The 26,325-nt window shown below is 35.2% G+C and overlaps 1 protein-coding gene across 3 annotated transcripts in view; it reads right to left on the bottom strand.

The window, feature by feature from the left end:
• LOC150099299 (uncharacterized) overlaps positions 1 to 26,325 on the bottom strand; it is a 111,154-nt gene that overhangs the window by 30,897 nt on the left and 53,932 nt on the right. For all 3 annotated transcript variants that reach the window (XM_090404017.1, XM_090404019.1, XM_090404020.1), the window contains 2 exons: positions 21,757 to 22,074; positions 13,042 to 13,278 (listed from right to left, as the gene is read on the bottom strand). In XM_090404017.1, coding sequence (XP_090260143.1) covers positions 13,042 to 13,278; positions 21,757 to 22,074 — 555 coding nt within the window. The remainder of the gene's footprint in view (positions 1 to 13,041; positions 13,279 to 21,756; positions 22,075 to 26,325) is intronic.

Here is a 26,325-nt window from a genome sequence, read left to right as displayed (position 1 = left end):
TAAGCCGAGAGATAAAAAAAAGAAACACTATTTTAATTTAAATAAACTGAACAACTAGTTTCATCTTCTTAGAACTCTTCTGGTGCATAACGTGAGGGAACTACCAACAAACATTGCGAAAGAAAATCTATACATTAAAGCGTTAATGTATTAACGTTTGAATCCTTTCTGTGTATCTCTTCATTGTCAGGCGCACACACACGTTCAGTGTCTTGTGAATACCAAAGTTGGATAGCAGCACAATGACAGTCTGAGAGATTATAGCTGAGGTTAGTGTTGAGATGTACTGGGTGGACAACGATTTCTTTAGATTCTACAATTATTTTTTCCAGTTCATCATAGCATTGAAAGATATTGTCTGATTTGTCCTACATGACTAGATGAATGATAGAATTTTCGTCGTTAGTGTAAGCAGAATTCAGGACGTAGCATTTGCTCTGATTCTGCCATATGTGATGTCTCTTTATGTTCCTCTAGACATGCTTTGATGGATTTTTTTCGGTCTGCCCGAAATAAGGCATTATTATTATTATTATTATTATTATTCAGGCCTCCAAGGAGTCAAAAGACTCATCGAGGGAGGTCCTTCCTAAGACAAAGTCTGTCAAGACTCATCGAGGGGAGGTCCCCCCCTGAGAAACACAAAGTCTATCATACCACTCTTTAAACTCACTGACCGTTCTCGCTCCCACCACTCCATCAGGCAATGCATTCCACGGCTCAACCACCCTCCACACAAAGAAACCACTCCTTACCCTCTTGCTCACAGTTTCCTTTCATAACTTCCAGGGATGGCCTCTTGTCATCACTCCTTCTCGCTGATCAACCAAGCGAAAGAACTCCCCAGTGTCAACCCTGTAACCACCTCTCAACAGTTTAAAAGTTTCAATCATATCACCTCTCCTTCTTCTATCCACCAAACTCTGCAGTCCACATTCTCTCAGCCGATCCTCATAACTATCCTTGTACAGTCCTGAAACCATCTTTGTCATCCGTCTTTGTATCCCTTCCACAGTTAATTTATCCCCTTCAAATCCTGGGGACCAAATCTGAGAACAATAGTCCAAGTGTGGTCTGATCAGAGACTTATACAACGGAATGATAACCCTCTTATCTCTGCAGGTCAGTGTCCTTCTCATAATAGCAGCAATCCTCTGTGTTACCTTCACCACCTTTGCAATATGTCCCCTAAACTTCAGGTTTCTATCAATCATCAACCCCAGATCTCTTGTCTCCCCTACTTCCTCCAGTATAACTCCTCCCATAGAGTATGCAGCATCCCATCGATGTTTCCCAAACCTCAAGACCTTACATTTTGCTGCATTAAACTGACACCCCCATTCATTTGCCCATCTATCTAGCTTATTTAAATCCTCTTGCAGGGCTACCATATCTGCACTATTACAAATAATCCTTCCCAGCTTTGCATCATCTGCAAACAACTGAATATCCCCCTGCAATCCACTGGCTATGTCATTGATATAAAGGTTAAACAATATAGGTCCTAGTATTGAGCCCTGTGGGACCCCACTTGTAACCCTCTGCCTCCTGGAAACTGCTCCACCATACACAACTCTCTGATACCTATCAGACAGCCAATCCTGAATCCAGTTGACCAATCTGACATCCAGACCCATGTGCTGCAACTTAAATATCAGCTTATCATGTGGCACCCTGTCAAATGCCTTTGCCAAGTCTAAGAAAATTGCAATATATGCCTTTCCCTCATCTAATGTTCTTGTAACTTTATTATAAAAGGCTAGCATATTGCTAAAACAAGAGCGTCCTTTCACAAATCCATGTTGATTCTCACAGATAACATTATCCTCATCTGCCCAATGCTGTATACGGTCCCTCACTACTTTCTCCAAGATCTTATCAACTACTGATGACACACAGACTGGCCTATAATTAGACACTTCCAGTCTGTTACCACCCTTATGCAATGGCACTATCTTACCTTCCTTCCATTCCCTGGGCACCTTTGCCAAAGCCAGACTTTCATTGAAAAGCCACGTTAAAGGTACTGTCAATTCCCTAGCACATTCTCTCAAAACTCGTGGCGAAATACCATCCAGTCCCACAGCTTTACTGACATCCAGAGTACTCAGTATCTGAAACACACTCTCCTCCTGTACCTGCAGACCTCGAACCAGTCCTATCCCTCTAGCATTAAAACTGACTCCTCTAGGATGAAATACTCCAATAAAGTGTTCATTGAACAATTTCACTATGTCCTCTGCATCAGTCACTCTATTCCCATTTTTATCCCACAATATCATTCTCCCACAGTCATTTCTCCTCCTGCTGGCCACATAGCTAAAAAATTCCCTAGGATTTTCTTTGGATCTTAGGGCCAATCTCCTCTCATATTCCAGTTTTGCTTTCCTTAACACACTAGTCACTCTTCTGGCCTGTGTCTTATATTGCTCATGCATCTCTTCACCTGTCTCCTTATATCTCTTCCATAGCCTCTTTTTCGCATGCAATTCCTGTTTAATATTGTTTGTCATCCACTTTACTCCAAATTGCGTCCTCTTCTTCACTCGTGGTATACAACTTACCATTGCTGATAACAAATATTCTTTCACAATTTCCCACGCACTGGTAATATCCCGGCCTTCCAATTCCTCTCTCCGTGAAACTTCCCAAAGTTGACGTCTAAGACTATTATAATCACCTGCCTTATAATTCCACATAAGTTCCCGTCTCTTTGATACTCCTGCATGTCTATTCATTTTCCAAGTCAACACCATATGGTCACTCTCTCCAACTGGTGGGAGAGACGTCAACTCAGTTATTATCAACTCTTCTGATGCTATAACCAAATCCAAAACTTTTGAACCTCTTGTTCCCTCTGTTACATGTTGCCTAAGACATTTGTCCCTCAAGAATTCTAGAAATTCCATTACCCTATTGCTACATGCATCTTCCTCTCTCCAATTTATACTACTGAAGTTAAAATCTCCCATAACAATCATTCTTCTTGCACTTGCCAAACTTAGCTGTCTAAACATCTCCTGGTCCCCATCCTCTGTGCTCCTGGGTCTGTAGCAACACCCCACTAAATATCCTGTCTTGCCTACCTCTACCTCACACCATACGCTCTCAAATTCATTTGTCTCACTTCCTTCCAAATTCTCCACTCTTAGAGGACATGGGTCATCACTTATCATAAGCAGCACCCCACCACCACGCTTTCCCCTCCTATCCTGGTGAAAAATGCTATACCCAGCGACTTCTATTCCTGTTGTTATATCCCCTTCTGTCAACCACGTCTCAGTGATCGCAATAATTTTTGGCCAGGCTGATGCTATCTGCGCCACCAATTCCTCTCCCTTATTCCGGATACTCCTGGCATTAGTATAAAGCATATAAATGCCATTGTTTCTATACCCAGCATTATCCCTTCTAGACTCCACTGGGCTCAGTGTTACCTGACATTGTCTCCCTTCTCCCAAGTATCCATTCCCACAAGAGGCCACCCCTGCTATCATCCTCCCTGGGACACACTGACTCGTTCAGAACAGCAATCTCTCCAGATGCCTACGTCCTTCCTCATTCAAATGTAAACGGTCTCTCACATACAATTCCTCTCTTTCCTCAAACACACTCCAAGCATCCACATATACCAGTCCTCTCTTGTCACACATTCTCGCTATTATGCCATTCAATATCACCGCTCTTCTGCTCAGCTCATCATTATCATACCTAGGCAACACGCACACTATTTTTCCTCTCTCTGTCTTCTTCCGTACAGTCTCAAGCAAAAATCTCATATCTCTCGCTGCCCGACTTACATTACCACTCAAGTCATTCGTTCCTACCATCACAATCATCTCATCCACCCTTTCACCTCTCTTAATTGCCATAGCCACCCTTTCTATTGTTCCTCCTGGCAAACACTCCTCACGCATCCTATCTTGAACACCACGGATCATTGAGTCGCCATACATTATACTTCTTACCATTCCCTCGCTCCTATTGTTTCCATTCTCTCCTCTTCTTTCATTCCCATACCTCTCTCTTCTACTGTTTCCATTCTCTCCTCTTCTAGCACTCCCATACATCTCTCTCATTCCCTCTCTCCTACCGTTTCCATTCTCTCCTCTTCTAGCACTTCCATATCTCTCTCTCTCATTCCGTCTCTCCTACTGTTTCCATCCTCTCGTCTGCTAGCATTCCCATACCTCTCTCTCATTCCCTCTCTTCTACTGTTTCCATTCTCTCCTCTTCTAGCACCCCCATACCTCTCACTCATACTCCCTAAATTCTCTCTCTCTCCTACTCTGATTCGCCTTGCATTTATCTCTTCCATTCTCCTAATCTTATCTTTCATACTTCTGCTCTCATTCACAAGACATTCCACCTCTTCTTTCAACTCATCTATCTCCCTCTGCAGGTCAGTCACTCTTAATCTAAATTCACTCTCCCAAACAAAACCATCTCCTAAACTTCCACAGTCACTCACACCTTCCACACTATCAACTATTATTTTCTCATTCTCTCCTATCATACTACTTGTCTTCCTACATTCATTCCCTGTTCCTGGAGCAACAAAGTCGGATATCGATATATCTAATGTACTTATTCCCTCCAACTGCCTGCATTTTGCACACATACGCTCTCCACTCTTTAACAAGCCACATATGTAATTCCCGAGACGCATACATGCCGCAAGTACTGCATGCCACAAAGTCCCTTATGATATTGCTAATAATTGAGTTCTTAAATGGCGGAGGATTTGGCGTTATGCCACTTGCGACTGCTGCCGAATCCACCATCATTCCTTACTGCCGAGTAGCGTAATCTTTAATAATTATTTAATTAATAAATAAGAGGAAAAAAAAGTACAAACATCAGAACATTTAAGTACTAAATATAATTAAATAAAATGAAATATAACTAAATACAGTAACTTAGCTTCGTTTTGTCTTTCACTGTTATGCGTTCAATTCCGACGGTACCAAAATATATTATATCGCGACAGCAACTAACTTCCAAAAAATAACCACTGAAGTACACTCGTATTCAGAGAAACAATTTAGCACTCAAAAACGTAGAAAAACGGGGAAAAAAGCGGACTATTCACCGATTAAAAATCACTTTCTTCTGCACAGCTCAAATTCACTGCCACGTGCTACGGCGACGCTAGCGCCAATCCCAAAAATATTATTATTCCTGACACCTCCAAGGAGTCAGACTCATCCCGGGAGGACACCTACAACTGTCTCAACCACTACACTGAACCTCTACTGCATGAACCTCTACCTTTGGTGCAACTGCATGTTGCAGTTGCACCAAATACAGTAAATGCCAGGATATTTCAGGTTATGTTTTTTGCTTGGATGTATTGAGCAAGGAACGAAGTTTAAGCAGAGGAATGAAATAAGTCTGGATATTATATTTTTTGAGAACTCTGGCTAATTTTGGGGAAACGGAAATGATATATGGTAGGGATATGTAGCCTTTTTTTTTTTATTGTTTCTATTTTCAATATGGCAAGGAGGTGGATTGAATAGTAGCCTATTTACTGTTTGTTTTGAATAACCATTTTGCTGAAAGGTTGTAAGAAGAAATTGAAGTTCTTTGTTAATATCTTCTTCTTCACAGAGGAGGGAGCGAGCATGTTTGTCAAGCGTAGAAATAATGCAAAGTTTGTTTTTGAGGTGGATAGCGATGGGACTGTGCATGGAGATATCTACTGGTATGAGTGGGTTTCCCATAAATAGAGATTTTTAATTTCTCAGATACACAAATGAGTATGGCATCTAGGAACGGAAGAAAGTTATCAATCTCTAATTCTGCAGTAAACTGGATTTTGGGGTTTTGACTGTTGAGATGGTCTAGGAAATTCTTTAAAGACTCGAGTCCATCACTCCAGATTAGGAAGATGCCATCTATATATCTTTTCCACAATCTAGGTTTCAAGGAATGAAAAGATAGCTTTTTTTCTTCATTTCAAAATATAAATTCACCAGTATAGGCGAAAAGGATTATCCATGGCTAAATGAAAGTTGTGTTTGTAAATAGTATCTTTAAACTGGAAATAACCACAATTAACACAATGGGTTAATTGTAAACACATTACTTTTTTTGATAATTTATCTTTTAGCAGAGTACGAACTTCTGTTGTAGGTGCATTTGTGAAGGGAAAATGACATCAAAACTTCTTTTTTTTTGAATATTTAGGTTTTTGACACTAGAAACAAAATCAACAGAATTTACGAGGAAAGAGGAGTATTTTCTTTCTGAATTTTTGGTAATTCTCATAATCAAGGGATTAAAGGATGCAATGAACGAAGAAACAATTGAATATTTCTAGAAAACTGTAGTTCTTAGAAGGGTTTGTACGTTTATGGAGTTCATGAGTTGGATCTCTGTCAAAAATAGAGTAAATATTGGTTTGTAATAATTGGAACATTTTATTATTATATTCTTCAGTATCCAGGATGACAGTGGAGTTACCTTTATCTGCAGGTAGAATTATTATATCTTTGTTTTTTTTTGTACTTTTTTTATTGCTTGACATTCTGTTGGAGAGATATTGTCTGTAGGGAGGTTTTTGCATTGTTGATAATAAAAATGGATTCCATATGTAGTAAATTAGCTTCTTGAGTAGGAAGGAAAGAGGTAGCCTTTTCAATTTTAGTTAACAGCTCCTTTGGAATGGATTTTGGTGACATAACAAAATTAAAGCCCTTATTAAGAATAAGGGCTTTAATTGTTTTCAACATTTAAAAGGTTGCAACTGGATTTATTTACGATAACTTTATCAGGAGAGAGTTAAAACTTTGATTTAGATGATTTTTCCTGTTCTTGCTTAAGAGCTTCAAATTTTTTAATTAATTTTATTATGTTATTATTCTTGGAAGTCTTGTAATTTGATTGTCTCTTTGATAGGTTTCCAAGTGTCGCTGTCTCAAGTATGTTCAAAGTATAAAAATAAATAAATAATAGTTCCCACATGTGTGGGAACTACAAGATCTACTGTAAAACTTTTATACCCCCATATTTCAGCATTACTGGTTGAATATCATTTATATCAGCTGCCTTTCAAGCTTTGATTCTTCAAGTATCAATATGTACTCCTGTTGGTATTATTATTCTTGATAATAATACCAACAGGAGTACATATTGGTATTATTATTCTTGAATATTTTTTACTATTGTTCTGTCACTTCTTTTTTTCATTTAACAAAATAATTACTCCAAAAAGCCAGAATATCTTTAGTTTGTTTTCATATCACCTTTATCATTTCTAATTCCTATTACTGCACTCTTTCCTTCATTTCTAAGCTTTTTCAATAGCCTCAAGAACATTTTGCCACCTTTCTGATATTTACTTTCTATATTCTTACCAATGTCTTCCCATGATTTTAGTATGCTTTCTTCTTGTCCAGAATTGCATCTTTAACTTCGTGGGTCCACCATGGTGTTCTCATTTTTCTATCCTTACACACAACTTCACTACATGCCTCCCTAGCTGAATCAATCAGTGTTTGCCAGCCTGGTTGGCCAGGTGGTTAGCATATCTGCTCTCCAGCCAAAAAGGCTGTGGGTTCGAATCTTGCCGTGGGCATGGATGTTTGTGATTGTCTGTGAAAATACTAATGGTGGTGGTGGTGGGCAGTAGATGGTGTTGGTGTAGATGATGAGGTTCGCTGCAGTTAGTGGAGATGGAGAGTTGTAGAGTAGGTGCCCTCCTTTGATAAGTCTTTGGACTTCCTGGAGGTATCACGTAATAATAATACTTCCAATGGATTACCAATACCCTATGCAACTAACAACCAATACCATGAATTGAATTTAGTATTCTTTTCAGTTTGTAATTCAGCATGTAACCTTTTCTGAATGCAACATCCATATAACTAGTCACTTCCCAGGTCAGTAAACATGATTCTTGTCACCAACTGGAGATAAACAGTTACATCTTTAAATGAAACTCCATCTGGCATTATAATCAGCTCTAAAATCTTTGCACTGAAATTCCTTCTGTTACATGTTCTTAAGGAAATTGTCTTGTAACAGTTCAATAAATTCAGCCTCAATCTTTTCATGAGATTTCACTGCCCAATCAGTGTTAAATAATAAAGTCACCCATGATTATCATCATCAACTGATCCACTAGGTCTGTAATAACATCTCACCATGTATTTGATCTTTTTACACTTTATCTCAAACAAGATGGCTTCAACCTCATTACTACATAGAAAATTATTACTAATATTGCAATCATAGCTTTCTACTCTAAATGGACTCAAATCATTCAATATCATTATCATCACACTATCCCTCTCCTATGTTGTTTATCCTTTATTCCTAAACAGGCTGTACTCTTTAAAACAACCAAATTATATGATAATCAGAGTAATTAATGAAAGTTTTGTATCGTGTAATTTGGTTGTTTTATAGTTATGCCACAGGTACTTTTAAAGATTAGGCTGTATGCTTTACACTCAGTACCAGTTAATACATCAGCTTCTGGGAAGTCACAGGTATCCATTAAGGCAACAAATTCAATCTCTTGGTTTCTGACATTTGTGTACAGATATAAGTTACCTCCCTGTTTTTTTTGTATACTCATCTGTGTAATTTGCATGATCAAGTTGCATAACTTTCAGATTTCTATTCATATCTAATGCTTCACTTATACAGAGATTTGCACATACATAAGTTTGAACCAGACAAACACATACTTTCAACATCTACATGATTAAATATATTCATAACATTTATTTTATTTATAGCATACGATGATATAATTGCCACGAGGCCCCTTTTATGGGGAAGTACGGCACCATCTCAATCTCCCATAATTTTATCCAGGCTTGGAACTGGCATAACATTACATAACATTAATGCAGTTGCATAACTTAGTCACCTGTATGCATAGATTCTCTCCATTCCTCTTATCATGATCTAGTTTTCCCTGACTCTCCATATTAGGTGTCATACCAATCAACAATTTCTCCGGACTCCTGATAATAAAAAACTCAACTGCAGGCTGATCCTCATCCACATATCCAAATACCCATAATTCATTCTACACAGCTTGCTTGCACACTGAATCATTTACCATCATAACCCTTCTTCTTAATCCAGTACTATCTCACTCTGGTGACAGACTAATGATTTTCAGTTTCACACTCTTCAGTCTTGCTTCTTCCAGCAATTCTATATCCCTCTCATTCTATATTTATATCTAGTTAAATCATTTGTACCTAAGAGAACTATAATCTGTTTTATTTTTCTTTTACGTTTTTCAATTGCATTCATTAATTTTAGCACTAGAAAACTTGAAGTAGTAACACGATCATCAATGATATATTTTATAGAAGAGTCGTCGTACCATATAACACTCTTCTTTTTATATTCTTCTTTACTTGCATCCTTCTTTTTTATATTTTACTTTACTTGCCTGAGGATCATTATACAATAATATTTAATCTGCTTCAATGCTTTCTTGTTTTTCCTTTTGCTGCTTAATTTTCTTATTCTTCTTATGCCTCTCTAATTGCTTCTCGACTTTTTCTAATTTTCACATCATTCATATTTGTTTTAGTCTTGAGATTATGAAAGTTAATTCATTTTCCACATCCTCATTAGTTTCGGTACTGGCATGTTCTGTTCACTGGGACAAGCTTCCTTGATTCTTAACTTCACTATTCAGACTAGCATTCCTCTTTGTCAAAATAAAAACACAAAAATCAGCAATACCTGTACATCCCTTGAGAGTACATGTCAGGAATTTGATGATGATGAAATCAGCAATAATATACTATAAAAAACTATTTACTGTAAGAAAAAAAATGCCATTAAATAAACATAATAAAATAAATAAGAACTACTAAAAGTTCCAACTAAACACTACAGGCATGATGCTATACTATATAAAATTCACTATACCAAACTATTCCTGTAATCCTTACATGTTTGCTAGTGCGAGTCAGTCATAATTTGTTTCTCTATAATTTTGATTTAACATCAGGGAAGGCTCATACAATTATAAATGTAAAAATTTATGCAAAAGGAGTATACTATAAACTGTACACACTACTAATATACTATACAATAACCAACCAACATCATGTGTGTGGGCACAACATAAAATATGCATAGAAATGCCTACACAAAAGGCTAGATGTTTAAACCACTGCCAAAAACTGAGTGGTTAATTCTTAGATATGGAAATGTCAATTAAATTACAGGAACATGAATAGAATCACTTTGTTAAATTTGAGAACATTTATATTTACCTAAATTTTTGATAGAAAAATCCTACCACCACCTCATATGAAACTCACCATCAGCTGAAAAACTTAAAAATGTTCTTTACATCTTAAATAGGATTCAAACCCATTTTTTTTCCCCAACTGAAGTGTATTTTATGTTTACATAGTCTCATGTACTCTAACACAATATTATACACCATGTTAGAGCACCATAATAAATTTAGTTTAATCCTTTATCCAAGTGTATGCAAACAAAGTTTGCGCATTAAGATACTTCAGGAGTGAGGCAACTCATAGCAAAGGTGGACCAAGCTCTCATCACTCCTTGTCTTAGTATCTCCCTTAATGCAAAGCACATCTCCTTGCGGATATATATAATGCTATGCATTAAGGGAAGGGTCACTACCCACACTGTAGAGCACCATATTATACACGGAATAAAAAAATTAGAATAATCAAAGAAAATGTGTTGAATGATTTGTAATTCTAATTTATTACATAGAAAATAATTATTACCAAATATGAATTAGCATCATCTAAATCTACATACTTTGTAGATTATATAACCAGGTAAACACAACACACAAGAATGTAATATAAATTATAAGTAAACTGTTATTTGAAAACACTCACAAAAATTAGAATAATTTTTTACGTGGTTCAAAATATTAGAATAATGTGAAAATAAATGCACAAAAATTACAGTCAAAGTACTTTTTTGCATCCCCCATAAGCTTTCATGATCATTCGTAAATGGTTGGGCATATTATTTACTAGCAGATCACTGTCTTTCTTTTTATCAAAACATGCCCATATGGTCTGCAGACTAGAAACAAGTTCCTTTTTGTCTCTTGGGGCAAATTCTTGAAGACGCTTCTTCAGAATTCCCCACAAATTCTCATCATCATTATCGAATTCCTGATATGTATCCTCAAGGGGTGTATAGGATATGATAGTACTTCATGAAAAATTTACATCATTAATAATTTCCTATCTACAATTTTCCTCCAAATCAATCTGTTACCTGTCAAGATTCCACATTATCAGATCATATTGTTTCCACAAGATTCCACATTATATTTCTATCTTATAAGGTACTTTTTACCATATCAATCTACCTATATCTTGGTCTTCCTCTGGGTCTTTTTCCTTCCAACCTGGCAGAGAACACTTGTTTTGTTAATCTTTCCTCTCCCATTCTGTTTAAGTGACCATACCACCTGAGATTAGTCTTGCTAACATATTTCTGGATGTACAAATTCTCAATAGGGTTTAAATTTGGTGAGTTTGCTGGCCAAGGAATTACACTGATGTGCCTGTCTTTGAGCCATCTAGTAGTGGTCTTGGAAGTATGACAAGAAGCTGAATCTTGCTGAAAAGGAAATCACTATCACATAAATCTTCTGATGCCAGTAAAATAAAGTGCTCAAGAATTTCTCGGTACACTTTGGAACTGACTCTTTCATACACAATACACAGCCTACCTGGACAAATCTTCTGATGCCAGTAAAATAAAGTGCTCAAGAATTTCTCGGTACACTTTGGAACTGACTCTTTCATACACAATACACAGCCTACCTGGACCCTCTGTAGTCAACATGTCCATACCATGACAGAGGTTGCAAATTTCACTGAACATTTCACTTATTCTTTATCAAATGTTTCTGGCTTAAGAAACCAAACACATATCCCTTGATGACCATGAGACACACAAAACATACTTTCATCGCTAAAAAAGTATCTTTTTTCCTCTTGATCCCCACAATAGTCTTTGCTTAAACATCTGGAAGTCACAAGAGACTTCATCTTAGGCACACATGATTTAAAACCCAATTTGTGAAGTTGCCTCAACATCATAGATTTAGATATGTTCACATCTAGTTCTTTCCATCTCCTGTGAAAATATCTTACACTTTGGAAGCGGTTTTTCTTTACAATATTCTTCAATCCCCTCTAATCTCGTCATGTAATTATTACCTTTCGACAGCTACTGCAGTGATTATTTTGAAAACTCCAGTTATTAGAATACTGTCTCAATACTCTACTCATGCTTGCTTGCTTGAGACCATTTCAATTCTTTAGCTGTAAACTGTTGAGTTTGGCCTTCTTTGTGTAGAAACACCATACAAAACTTCTTAGTTTCCGATGTCACTCGTTCAACCTATGTTTAGCAAATGATTAACTGAAATCCACACACAAACGATTTCTTACACACATGACCCAATCCCACAGCAATTGGAATATATGCTATTTCTAATGCTCTCCTCAAAATCAATCGAAAAAAATTGGAATATTCTAATATTTTGATACATCAAAAATTATTCTAATTTTGTGAATGTTTTCAAATAACAGTTTTCTTATCATTTACATTACATTTTCATGTGTTGTGTTTTATATGGTTTTATAATCTACAAAGTATGTAGATTTAGATGATGCTAATTCATATTTAGTAATAATTATTTTCTATGCAATAAATTAGAATTGCAAATCATTCAACACGTTTTCTTTGATTATTCTAATTTTTTGATTCGGAGATGTATAAGGATCCCTTGAATCTTCAGACCCGAATAAATCATCACTGTATGGTTATTATTTACTTACTTGCTTTGAAAAACAATATTCAATTTAATAAGTTCATTGTTGCCGATACAAAAATTCTCAAAAGAGAAAGAAAATATTTTGAATCTGCTGATCATAAACAAAAAAAATTTCCAAGTATTAAAAAAATATAACATAGCAAGCTAATTATTGTGTTAAAGTGAAATTGTAATAGTAAGTATCACTAGGTATTAGAGAAAAAAAGTACTTTTAGAAAGCAGAGCTGATACCACTCCTAATTCTTTGAGAAATGCTTGCTGCTTCTTATTTAATAATTGCACTTCCTGCATTTGTTCAGCATAATGATAAATTGAAGCCAAGAGATTTTGTATCTGTTGTCCGCCTGATGCATCTGGAATAGTTTTCTTAGACGATATTATGCTATCAACAGAAGACAGAGTGAGGTTTCCATCAGCAGTAACACTCATAATTTTCATTATATTACCTGTAAATAAATAAGTCATGATTAACTGTGCTTCACTAATAACATAGACAGATTGTTAATTGCTAACTGCTATTTCCATTTAGTTCACTTAATTCATTACATTTCATTAAGTGAAGACAAATAAAGAAAACAAAAAAGTAGGCTAAAAAAATAAAAGTTAAAATCAAGTGAGGTTTAAATTAAAGCATATTAATTTACACACCTGTGTAAAATTTTTTGGAGGAGGTAAAGATGGTAAAACCTTGACACAAGATGTGATCAGAACTGAAGTGATATACAATTAAAGTAATGAGCACAAGATATCAACAACTGAGTATAGAAATAACCTTCAGATAAACAAAAAATGTAAAAACCAATAATGAAAGATGAATTATAGAAAAGGAATAAAAACCTGTTATATATATATATGGAAAGCCAGTAATATCTACTCTATAATATAAAATGATAAGCTTTTTTTGTAACCTTTTTTTGTGTCATGTTTTTTGTCAAGTTATTTGAAACATTTTGAAACTCCGGGACTAGCCTGAGTGTCGAGTCTTCAAAATTCAAGGAGAACCGGCCTACCAGTCTGGAACTTGGGGGGGTCACCTGTCAGAGCCCCCCCTAGTAGTATATAATATAAAAACATCATCAGATATGGATAACTGAAAAACTGAGCTAACTGCACGGTGATTTTTTTTCTGTATGTGTATGCACGTGCACACACACGTCATCATCATCATCAAATTCCTGACATGTACCCTCAAGGGGTGTACAGGATATGATAGTACTACATGAAAAATTTACATCATTACTAACTTCCTATCTACAATTTTCCTCCAAATCAGTCTGTTACTTGTCACGTCTCCAACATTATCAGATCTTATATTTCTATCGTCTAAGGCACTTTGTACTGTATCAATCCACCTATATCTTGGTCTTCCTCTGGGTCCTTTTCCTGCCAACCTGGCAGAGAACACTTGTTTTGCTAATCTTTCCTCACCCATTCTGTTTAAGTGATCATACCACCTGAGATTAGCTCTGTTAATGCATTCCTGGATGCTGACAATGTCAAGTTATTTCCTAATATCCTCATATTTAATATGATATTGCCATTGATGCCATCTGTTCATGCCCCTAATCTTTCTCAGGACTCTAATATCTGTAGTCTCTAGTCTTTAGTCAAGTGTTTTACTTCTGACCCAGCTCTCAGATCCATAGGTTAAAACTGGTTTGAACACTGTCTTGTATACAGCTATTTTAGTGTTCTGACTAATTTCTCTCTTATTCATATGAATTTATTCAATTGACTGCCTACCATTACCAGCTTTGTTGATTCTGTTGTCTATTTCCATATTTATTTTGCCATCTTCAGTAAAAATCGTGTCTAAGTAGCTGAAATGTTTTACTTGTTCCACAGGTGCCCCGTTCACAATACAGTTGACATTTTCAACAATTCTACCTATTTTCATTGTCTTTGTCTTTTTAATGCTGACCTTCATACCATATCTATTACAACAGTTATTCAATTTAGTCAGAGAATCTTGCAGACTTGTAGCAGATTTATTTAGAAGTATAACATCGTCTGCATAAAGCAAAGGGCTGACATTAACATCTCCAATTCTGATATTATGTTTAATACCACTTTCCTTCATAATGTGATCCATATAGATAATGAATAACAGAGGGGATTACATCCTTGTCTCACACCAGATTTAACATTAAACCATCTTCGTGTACTTCCTTCAATTCTAACTGCTGACTTACAACTCAAATAAAGACTAACTATTGCTTGATATAATGCCCCATTGACACCATGTAACTGTAGCGTATTGAATAGCTTCTCTCTTGGCACCTTGTCATATGTCTTTTCCAGATCGACAAAACTTAAATATAGATCTTTGTTATATTCCCATGTTTTCGCAACTATTTGTCGTCAAGTGAAGATCTGATCCTGACAGCCTCTATTTGGCCTGAATCCAGCTTGTTCTTCACCAAGCTTTTCTTTCACAATTCTTCTCAACCGTTTCTCAAGTATACTTGCATATATCTTACCAGGAACACTCAGTAAGGAAATACCTCTGTAATTCTCACATTCAGTTTTATTTCCCTTTTTATATATGGGTACTATGAGAGCTCTACTCCAATCATCGGGAAGTTGTCCCTCTGTCCAGGCCTTCTGAACTATGCAGTGCAGCCACTGCAAGACTTTTATACCACCATACTTCAGCATTTCTGGTCGAATATCATCTACTCCTGCTGCCTTTCCACATTTTAGGCTTTTGATGGCTTTTTTACTTCAAGTATGGATATGTATTCCTGACTGCATCCCTGGTCAGTGTTTTTTACCACTGTGCTATTTACCACTTTTTTACCACTGCTTGCTTCATTTAGCAATTTTTCGAAGTAATTACTCCATACTTCAAAGATATCTTTTTCTCCTGTTTTCATGCCACCTTTATCATCTCTAACTCCTTTTACAGCACTCTTTCCTCCATTTCTAAGCTTCTTCAACAACTCCAGAATATCTTACCACCTTCTTGATATTTATTTTTTATTGTCTTGCCAAATTCCTCCCATGACTTTTGTTTAGCTAGTTTTACACAGTGTTTTGCTTTCTTACATTTGTCTCTGTATTCTCTAAGAGCAAAAGCTGACTTATTTGCCAAGAACTTTTGATATGCTTTCTTCTTTTCCTTCACTGCCTCTTTAACTTCCTGGTTCCACCATGGAGTTCTGATTTTTCTATCCTTGCAGACAACCTCACCACATGCCTCTCTGGTTGAATCAATCAGTGTTTTCTTCAAGGTTTGCCACTGAATCTCCAAGGTTTGTTTCCTGTTCTCAAACTCTTTCATTTTTTCTTCAATAATCTTTGTGTATTTTAGTCTACAGTTCACATCTGAGAGCTGCTCAACTTTTATTCGCTTTAAACTTTCTTACACGTTATTCTTTTCAATATGAAATTCAATTGTATCCTGCTCAAGACTAAATAGTGATCGCTTCCGATTTCAAATCCTCTGTACACTCTGGTGTCCTGCACCAGGGAGAAAACATCACTATCAACAATAATACAGTGGTGCCTTGGTTAACGACTGTAATACATTCCAGAATTACCATCGTTAACCAAAAGCGTTGTTATCCAAGGCACGATTCCCCATAAGATTTAATTGAAAATCGATTAATTTGTTCTGGCTCCTCCCCACAACCATAGTACATATTAAAAATGCAGATAAAACTCATTTAAAATGTCATAAAAATATGGTAAATATCATTTATTTATTATACAGTTTATGTATTTGCTACAAAAAAATTAACATTAATAAAATGAATTGTTCATGAAAACAGTTTTTAATTATCCATCTTCACCAGAAGGACAATTGGGCTCACTTTGGAGTTTTTTGAAAAATGGACCTGTAAAAAACACGTGTAGGGTTGTTTGTTTCTGCCTCTTTTTTAAAATGTTTCTGAAAAATTGCATGGACTTTTCATTAAATAGATCTGCAGTTCTGATAACCTCAGATTTGTTTGAATTCCATTTCATAGCAACATTTTGAATTTCCTGGTTTCAATAAATTTTGCTGGTAGTTTGTTGGTAGTGATGAAGACAATTCTGTAATTTGAATATTTGAAGATTTCGTTTTATGGCTTTATAAATGTTTTGGATATACAGAAATTTCATTAAACTATATGTGGGTTTTGATGTGTGGCTTTGAGAAGAGGGGATGTGATTTTGGGCAGAATGAATAGTGTAGTCTACGAGTTGTCTAGGATACTGCCGAGAGCTAAAGATCTCTTTCAGATGTGTGATTTCTTGGTTTAAAGCTGTAATTGAAGATGAGTGTTTGTAAATGTTAATATGACAGATTTTTTGATGCAATAAGAGTGATAGGAGGTGAAATGCAAATAATTTCTAATGTTTGTAGTATACTTTGGTACTAATATGATGATTGAATTTAATGAGGGTCAAATTCATTGTTACATAATACAATCGACTGGTTTTGATTGTATTATGTGACACCTCCAAGGAGTCCAAAGATTCATCAAGGAAGGGCAACTACTCTCTACAACTCTGTATCTCCATCACTTAACCCACCAACTACAGGGAACTGCAACTATCATCATCATCTACACTAACGGCATCTACTCCTCCCTACCACCACTAGTATTTTTTTTGTCTGTAAATTGCGTGTTTTCTCAAGGCCAATTTGTCTGTATGTGAGATGAAAAACCTGAATTTCCGGGAGAAAAACCCTATTACTTCTGTATGAGATCAGCTAACTCACCTTCAATTGAAAAAAACCCACATAAAGATTCCTCTCATCATGACGAGAATCAAACTTAGGCCTTATCCAACCGAAGGTTGAATAAAGGTGGAAAAAGCATCTTTCATTCTTCCAATTGCACTATAGAGGCGTTATAGATTTATTTTCTTCATACCAATGCACAAAACATCATCAACATATATAGCTGCATAACCAATTTCTTTTCATTTTCCAATTTAACTTTCTGCATAATACTCTTAACTTTTCTGGCTCTTTATACATTTCATAACTCTTCACACTCTTATTCTCATATTCCTTCCACATTATCTTCTTCTTATGGATCTCAGGTTGCAGATCTATTTCATTCCCACCCTATTTGTTCTTTGAACTTTAGTGATACATGCATTGCTGATATCTTCCCATTCAGAACCTGATACCATGGGACGAAGATAGTAATTGCCTGAGATGGTCATAATTTCCAGCTTTGTAGTTCAGCATGTAACCTGTCCTAATTGGAACATCTATATAATTAATTACTTCCTAGGAACATAAGGAATGATCACTGTCATAAGAGGCAATAAAATCATCATATTCTTAATTGAGACACCTGATGCTGTGATCGAATCTAATCTCTTTAATCTCTTTGGGGAAGAAACTCAAGATCAAAGAGATTAGATTTGATGCTATGATCGAATCTAATCTCTTTGATCTTGAATTCCTTCTTCACATGCTTGAGAAATGGTTGCCATTCACTACTGTTTTAGACAATTAAATTTGCAATATTATTTCTAAAAACTGAATGACAAGAAATTATATTCATGTTTCAATCCTATACTAAAGCATCAGCATGAGCGTGAAATATATTCATGACTAATCCACTTGGATATAGAGGCTGTTGACTTCACATCAGTTGCCTTAGTATCTCATAATGCAAAAAAAATAAAGTTTTCCTCTCACAGTAAGTCATATGACTCCATGGAGGTCATAAAAATAATAGTAATAATTACTATGGGAAGGTCACTAACTGGTCGAAACCAGTTAGTGACCTACTGAAGTCTCATCAGTGGGAGATAGACCCAGGAAGATACGAAGATTAAACACAATGCAGAAGTCACATATTTTCCATACACAATTAAATAAAAATCATCACCAAATTCCTGATATGCATCCTCAGAAGGTGTGTAGGATATCAAGATAGTAAGATCTAACTTTTTCATGTAGTACTAACTTTATATCAAACAGTTTCCCTCAAAATAATCTGTTCATCTGTCAAGAATTTGATATTATCAGATCTTATATTTCTGTCTTCTAAGGTACTTCTTACTGCATCAATCCACCTTGGTCTTCTTCCTTTTACCTGCCAACCTGGGAAAGAAAATTGGTTTTGATAATTTTCTTCTCCCATATTAATCAGAGCCAGATAAGACTAGCTCTGCTAACATATTATGAATGCTAACAATTTAAAGTTCTTTCCTGATATCCTCATTTTTAATATGATAGGGGAGCATTTGTTTGTTCCCCTAATCTTTTTTTCTTTTTCTTTTCAGAACTCTCATATCTGTGGTCTCCAGTGTTTGATGCAGCGTTTTATTACTAACTCCCAAATACATAAGTTAAAATTGGTTGGAACACTGTCTTGTGTACAGCTAGTTTGGTGTTTGACTATTTTCTCTTTCTCTATTATTTTCCATACAAATTTATTCAGGTGAACTCTTTCCACCAGTTTCGATAATTTAGTTGTCTATTTCCATATTGAATTTGTCATTTTCACTAAAAAATTGTGCCTAAATAACTGAAATGTTTTACTTATACTATATGTTCTCCATACAGGATACAGTTAATATTTTCAATATTTTCTGTCTATTTTTAGCATCTTTGTCTTCTTTATTTCTGATTTTCATACAAATTTATTACATCTGTTATTCGGTTTAAGCAGGGAATAATCCTGCAGACTTATACTGGATTTATTTAGAAGTATAACATCATCTCCATAAAGAAAATAGCTGAGATGAAATCACCAATTTTGATATCAGGTTTAATACCACTTTCCTTCATAATGTGATCTGTATAGATAATGAATAACAGTAGAGATAATGTGCACCCTGGTTGTACATTTCATTTAATATCAAACCATCTTCTTGTGCCTCTTTCAATTCTAACTGCTGACTTACAGCTCAAACAGAGACTAAGCATTGCTTGATATAATGTTGAAAGTTTATTTTCCACTTGGTTAGAGTATAATAAATTTAGTTTAATCCTTTATCCAAGTGTGAGCAAACAAAGTTTGCGCCTGAAAGTATCTTCAGGACTGGGTTAAGGTGGTACACACCAGGGCAACTCGTTGCAAAGGTGGAGCAAGCTACCAACAAGTGTACCACCTTAACCCAGTCCTGAAGATACTTTCAGGCGCAAACTTTGTTTGCTCACACTTGGATAAAGGATTAAACTAAATTTATTATACTCTAACCAAGTGGAAAATAAACTTTCAACATCTTTCTCTAAATCCAGAGTAACTTATTAAAAAAGGGTGGCACACCAATTGGCAATTCCTATAGGTGGAGATGACCTGCTAATGCTTCTGCCTGATATCTCGACTTGGGCCTGGCTCCCACTGAAGAGACCTCAATAAAGGTCGAAACCGGTCTGGGTAGTGGCCCTTCCCTTAATGCATAACAATAGACATATCCGCAAGGAGATGTGTTTTGCATTATAGGAGATACTAGGATAGGAGTGTTGGTAGCTTGCTCCACCTTTGCAACGAGTTGCCCTGGTGTGTACCACCTTAACCCAGTCCTGAAGATACTTTCAGGCGCAAACTTTGTTTGCTCACACTTGGATAAAGGATTAAACTAAATTTATTATGCTTGATATAATGTCCCATTTACACCATATAACTGTAGCCCTTTGAACAGCTTTCCTCTTGGCACCTTGTGATGTGCCTTTTCTAAATCTACAAAACTTAAATACAAATCCTTGTTTATATTCTCAAGATTTCTCAACTTTTTGTCTCAAAGTGAAAATCTGTTCTTTTAGAGATACTTATGCCACTAGAGGTTTCTTTAATTAATATGAAAATCATAAATAAATATCATTACTTATTTCTTGGAATTTTCATGTTAATTAAAGAAAGTGAAAGTGTGATCCTGACAATGATAAAGGTTGTCAGGATCATACTACTGTAGAGACCACTGCTGCAAACCCTACTGTAGAGACCAAACATGAAACTTTTTAAAGCCATTTCAATTTCAGATCATCTTCAAGCAGAGCAATGGTGGGCTCACACTTTGCAGTAAAATTTCTCTATGCAGGATTCAAACTTATAAACCTGCTGCCCACTGGCTGGAGAGTTGATATGTAACCACTCAACCAATCAATTAAACTTGTCAAGAAATTATATGCTTGTTTAATCCTTTACCCAAGTATAAGCAAACAAAGTGTTTGCTTACACTTGGGTAAAGGATTAAAAAGGTGTTAAATGTTTGTTAATTATTTAACACCAGAGGTAAGGCTAGGATAAATGATTAACAAACATTTAGATTCATTTTACTTTTGTATAGTGCAGTGGCATGTAGGTTGTGTATTGTACATATGTATGTTTTCCTGATGACTTCAATACAGAGGTTGAAACATTGATTGTTACTTGCTTAATGTTAAGTAAAGAAATTATTCTAACATGTGTGTTGTGTCTCCATAACTTGTTCACTATGAATGCTGACCACCATGTAACTTTAAAAGAAAGAATAAAATCTTGTGTGATGTTTATGTTCTTTATGTCTGATTTTAAGTTTGTGGGCACTTTTCTTTTTAGAAGATAAGTTTTAGTTATAATGCTGATTTATATATAAGTGAAACAAACATTTTACACACACATACACTATTACATTCATGCATTACCTAAATTACTAAAAAAATATTGTTTGTAAATAAAGATATTAAATTTGAATTTCCTTTGTTTCTTACTTAATCTCTTAACTTATTTTTATAATAAAATCCTGGATATTAACTGAAAAGTTAATAAACCATTCTTTTATATTAGGTATACCACAACTGACAATATATTTCTTGGCAAGTTTAATTTTATTTTTAAACAAGTGGAAAAAACGTTTTACTCAACCTACCACCCTGGCAACAAATTCAACCAAACAAAACTGCAAACCAAAATACAAACATATTTTATAAAAAATATAAACTTTGTTTAAATTGGTTAATTACTGTCCAAACACTATTAACTCACCTGTACATCTTAATGGATAAAGTCCAACAAGTGCACAGTATGGCAGTTCTTGAGATTGTACATTGAAGAGGTCTACTCCATCTTCAATTCTATGCTCAATGAGTGAGTACCATAACTGGCCACCAGAAGATATATGCAGTAAACCTCCACCATGATGAATGCAAGCAAGAACAGGAGAAGAAATAAGGATAACTGAATAATTCAGGCATGGTGATTTGTTTTTCTCTGCCAGATTGGATGTATTACGTATGGATATTATCATGATTCTCCCAAATACACCCACTACAATTATACAGTTACACGTTTTAGATCCTTCACCTGTAATGTATAAATAAATAAATAAATATACACACACATGAAACAAAGAAATAATTACATATAAGTTTTGTTTATGAAGGATAAGACATACTTCTATAACATTACACACAGTTTAGCATGTAACCTTGATTACTGATTTAAACAACTGGGAAAACCACATTCAGCATGCACTAAAATGTATTAAATAAGCATGTAAAAAAATAAATGAAATGAAATAAAATAAATCAGTTAAACAAGCAAATCAGCTTGTCAAGAACATTACATGTTATTTATATTTTTCTTCTCTGCTAGATCTTCTCTGGATTTATTATGAATAGATATTATAATTCTATCATAACGAATAGATATCATTAATGAGAGTTTGGAAGTACAAAACCAGGGAAACCAGGAGATATCACTTTGGGACAAATTGTTGAGAAATCATGAGAATAGACAAGGATCTGTACTTAAGTTTGATAGATCTGGAAGGTGCCTAGGGAAAAGTTCACCATTATATAGGATAAATGGAACATGATACAGAGTAATACAGTCTAAATTTAAGTTGTAAGTCAGCAGTTAGAATTGTAGGAAATATAGGTAGATACTTTGATGTGAAATTAGGCGTAAGACAAGAATGCACATTATCTCCACTCTAAATCATCATCTATATGCATCACATTATGAAAGAAAGTAGCATTAAACCTGATATTAGAATTGGAGATATCAAACTTAGCTGTTTGCTTTATACAGATGATGTTGCACTCCTAAACACATCCAGTGCAAGTCTTAAGGATTCTGTAAAACTTTATTATTCTGTACAGTGAATAATAGCTTTAACAAATTTGACATGAAAATCAGCAATAAAAAGACCAAAACTATAAAAATATGCAGGAACATAGAGGGCTTTAGCTGCCTTCTGAATAGAGAGCTTATAGAACAAGTAAATATATCAGCTATTGGGCAGGATTTTTAGTGAAGATGGCAAGTTAAATCTGGAAATAGACAACAGAATAAGCAAAGCTAGTATAGTGGGGATTCAGCTGAATAAATTTATATGGAATAAGAGAGAAATTATCCAAAACACTAAACTAACATATACAAGTATTCAAAACCAGTTTTAAAAATTGTTTTGAAATTGACATTAAAAATGAAGATATTAGAAAGTAACTTGACATTGTTAGCATTGAAGAATGTGTGAGCAGAGCTAATCTAAGGTGGTATGATCACTCAAATAGATTAGAATAGGAGAGGAAAGGTTAGCAAAGAGGTATTTGATGACAAGATGGAAGGATAAAGACCTAGAGGAAGATCAAGGTGCCTTAGAAGAACGAAATGTCAGATATGACAATATTGGAGTGCTGATGAGTAATACACTAATTTGGAGGAATATTGTTGATAGGAGATTATATTACATTATTATAATAATGTAAACTTAATCAGAGCATTTGAAATGCTTAAGAAAAATAAATAAGACTCACTGGTCAGAAAATAAAACAAATGAGTAAGTCAAACACAAATTAAACTAGAGAAGATATCACAGCTATTTGGACATCTCCAGAGCATGTTCTTTCAAAGATTACCAAATATAGTCTTGAATGGAATCATTGGAGGAAGATGATCAAGAGGCAGACCAAAAAGAACATGGCTACAGTCTTTGAAGGAATGGTCACAATTATCGAGCTTCAGAGAGAGAGAGAGATGACAGAAATGGCCACAGATAGAACCAGATGGCAAAGATTTGTTCATAGGGAACTCAACTCATCATCTGACAGATGAGAAAAAAGATGATTCATGTAATGCTTTCATAGTACTCTGAACACCACTTGAGGATAACTATTAGGAAATTAATGATGATGATAAATCAATAATAAAAAAATGAACAAATACATTAACTTGTCAAGAACATCAAATGATGATCTTCATGAAATTTTCATGATCATTACATGATGATCTTCATGAAATTTTCATTATATGTATAAAATTTATCTTGATGAAATATTTTATTACATGTACTAGACCCCATGCTGAAGGGCGTGATATATATAATAATATAGTTTCATTTGTTTCTCAAGATGGATGTAATGTTTCCTTGGCAAACTCTTTATTTCCATTGAAACACTGTATTTAAGAAGTAAAATGCTTGAATTATGCATGTTTTTGGTTATAAAATGTTACAAAATGTAAGACTTATTGTTAAACTGACCACAGATTTTTAATTCATACGTATGTTCGTACAATACTGCCTACTGGTTTCGCTAGTAACTGACTAGCTTTTTCAAGGCTTGCACAGTACAAAAAAATAATAAATAAAAAAAGGGGCTTAAGAATACAAAAAAAGTTAGTACCTGTTAGGTAGCTAAGGTAACACATTCACGTGGCATTTCTACTCAGTATCATGAACACGTGTTACATGCAAATGCATAATATGATTATTCACGTACTGTAGTTCTGTTGAACTGAGGGAATTAATTAGATTTTTCCAAGTATCGTTTAGTATGGCCTCTTGATTTCTGTTTAGGTTGCTGCCTGTATGTAGCACTACTGCTGCTTCTTTAAATAATCGATGTCTGTAATCTTCATCTACGTAGGGCATAGAGCTGTTATTCCAGTCTATAGTGTGATTCGAAGTTGAAAAGTGATGTGCTAACTCGGAGGTGATTGTTCTGCTGTGATTTACATCATCAACATTTCTTTCTGTCTTATTTCCAGACTTCTGAAAGTTTGTCCAATGTAGGAAAGACCGCAAGTGCATGGAATATTATACACACCTGGATATTTATAAAATGGAACACTATCTTTAGGAGATCTTAGAACCTGTCTGATGCTAGTAGTTGGTTTAAATACAACGCTAATGTTATGGACCTTTAACAATCTAGCAATTTTGGTGGAAATTGAACCCACAAAGGGGAACTGCTGTTGAAATTTGCTGGGAGACTGTTCTTTCTTGGTGGTTATCTTTGTATAGAAATTTTGATGATGTTTCGAGGATAACCATTTTGCAATAGTGTTATAGTGATTTGGAACAGTTCTGTTTGAACTTCTTCATTGTCGGAGATAAAGTTTCTAGCTCGATTTCTCAACATGTGGATGATGCTCTGTTTATGTGACCTATGATGGTTTGAAGAGTAATGTAGATATCGTCCAGTGTCCATAGGTATTTTGTAAATGGACAGTTTGAAATTGTTACCTTGTCTTTTAATGTCCAAGAAGTGTAGCTGTTCGTTGTTTTCTACTTCTAGAGTAAATTTGATTTTATTGTGGAGTGCATTGACTCAATTGACAAACACATATAGGTTTTCCATGTTGTCTTGCCATATGATGAAGATATCGTCTAAGTATCTCCACCATATTGAAGGTTTAGGAGTATGGTGAAGGTTTCATTTTCAAATTTCTCCATGAAAAGGTCTGCACATGGTGGTGACAGTGGGCTACCCATGGCTAGGCCTTCTAATTGTTTGTATACCTTGTTGTTAACTTTGAAGAAATTTGATTGTAGGCAATGCTTAAACATCTTTGTAATATCAGCAGGAAAGAGATCTTTGATAACGTTCATGACTTCTTCTACTGGTACATTCATGAACAAGGATACTATGTCTAGACTGGCCATTATGTCTGTTTGTGTTATCTTCACGTTTTTGAGTTTGTCAACAAAGTGTCGAGAATTTTTTATGTAGGATTCCGTTTGTCTAATTTTTCCCTTAAGTAAGTTCGCTAGGTGCTTAGCCAATAGATAAGTGGGGGAAGGACCTGCCATCCACAATCAGATGAAGTGGCACTTCTTCCTTATGCACTTTAGATGCCCCATACAGTCTAGGAGTAATGGGACATGAGAATTTAAGTTTTCTTTTTAGTTCTTCAGGCCAAGCATTCATGTTACGGATAAGGAAGTTTGTCTCGTTATGGTTCTTCATGGTAGGATCTTTGTTGAGGATTTTGTACGTGGAACTGTCTGATAAGTCGTTTATCTTCTTGAAATAGTCTTTTGAGTTTAGGATGATGGTGGCATTCCCCTTTTCCGCTTTAGTTATTATTATTTCTTTGTTCTTCCTCAGTTCCGAATAACTTTCTTATCATATGGAGTGGTATTCAGTTTTGGTTGTTTTGCTGTTGCTAGGATGATTGTGCTTTGGAATTTAATATCGTTGGCTACAACTTGTGGTAGTGGGTAGAGACTTTTTTCAATTACACACATAAAGTCCATTTTAGGAATGTAATTTGGAGTGATCGAAAAGTTAAAACCTTTCTTTAGTACATCTGATTCATGTTTCGAAA

This window comes from Typopeltis vanoorti, chromosome 14 (genome assembly GCF_054136105.1).
Source record: "Typopeltis vanoorti isolate ZY-2024b chromosome 14, IOZ_Tvanoo_1.0, whole genome shotgun sequence".
Lineage (NCBI taxonomy): Eukaryota > Metazoa > Arthropoda > Arachnida > Uropygi > Thelyphonidae > Typopeltis > Typopeltis vanoorti.
The sequence above is the reverse complement of the archived record's forward strand: the minus strand, read 5'-3'. Positions and strand labels throughout refer to the sequence as shown.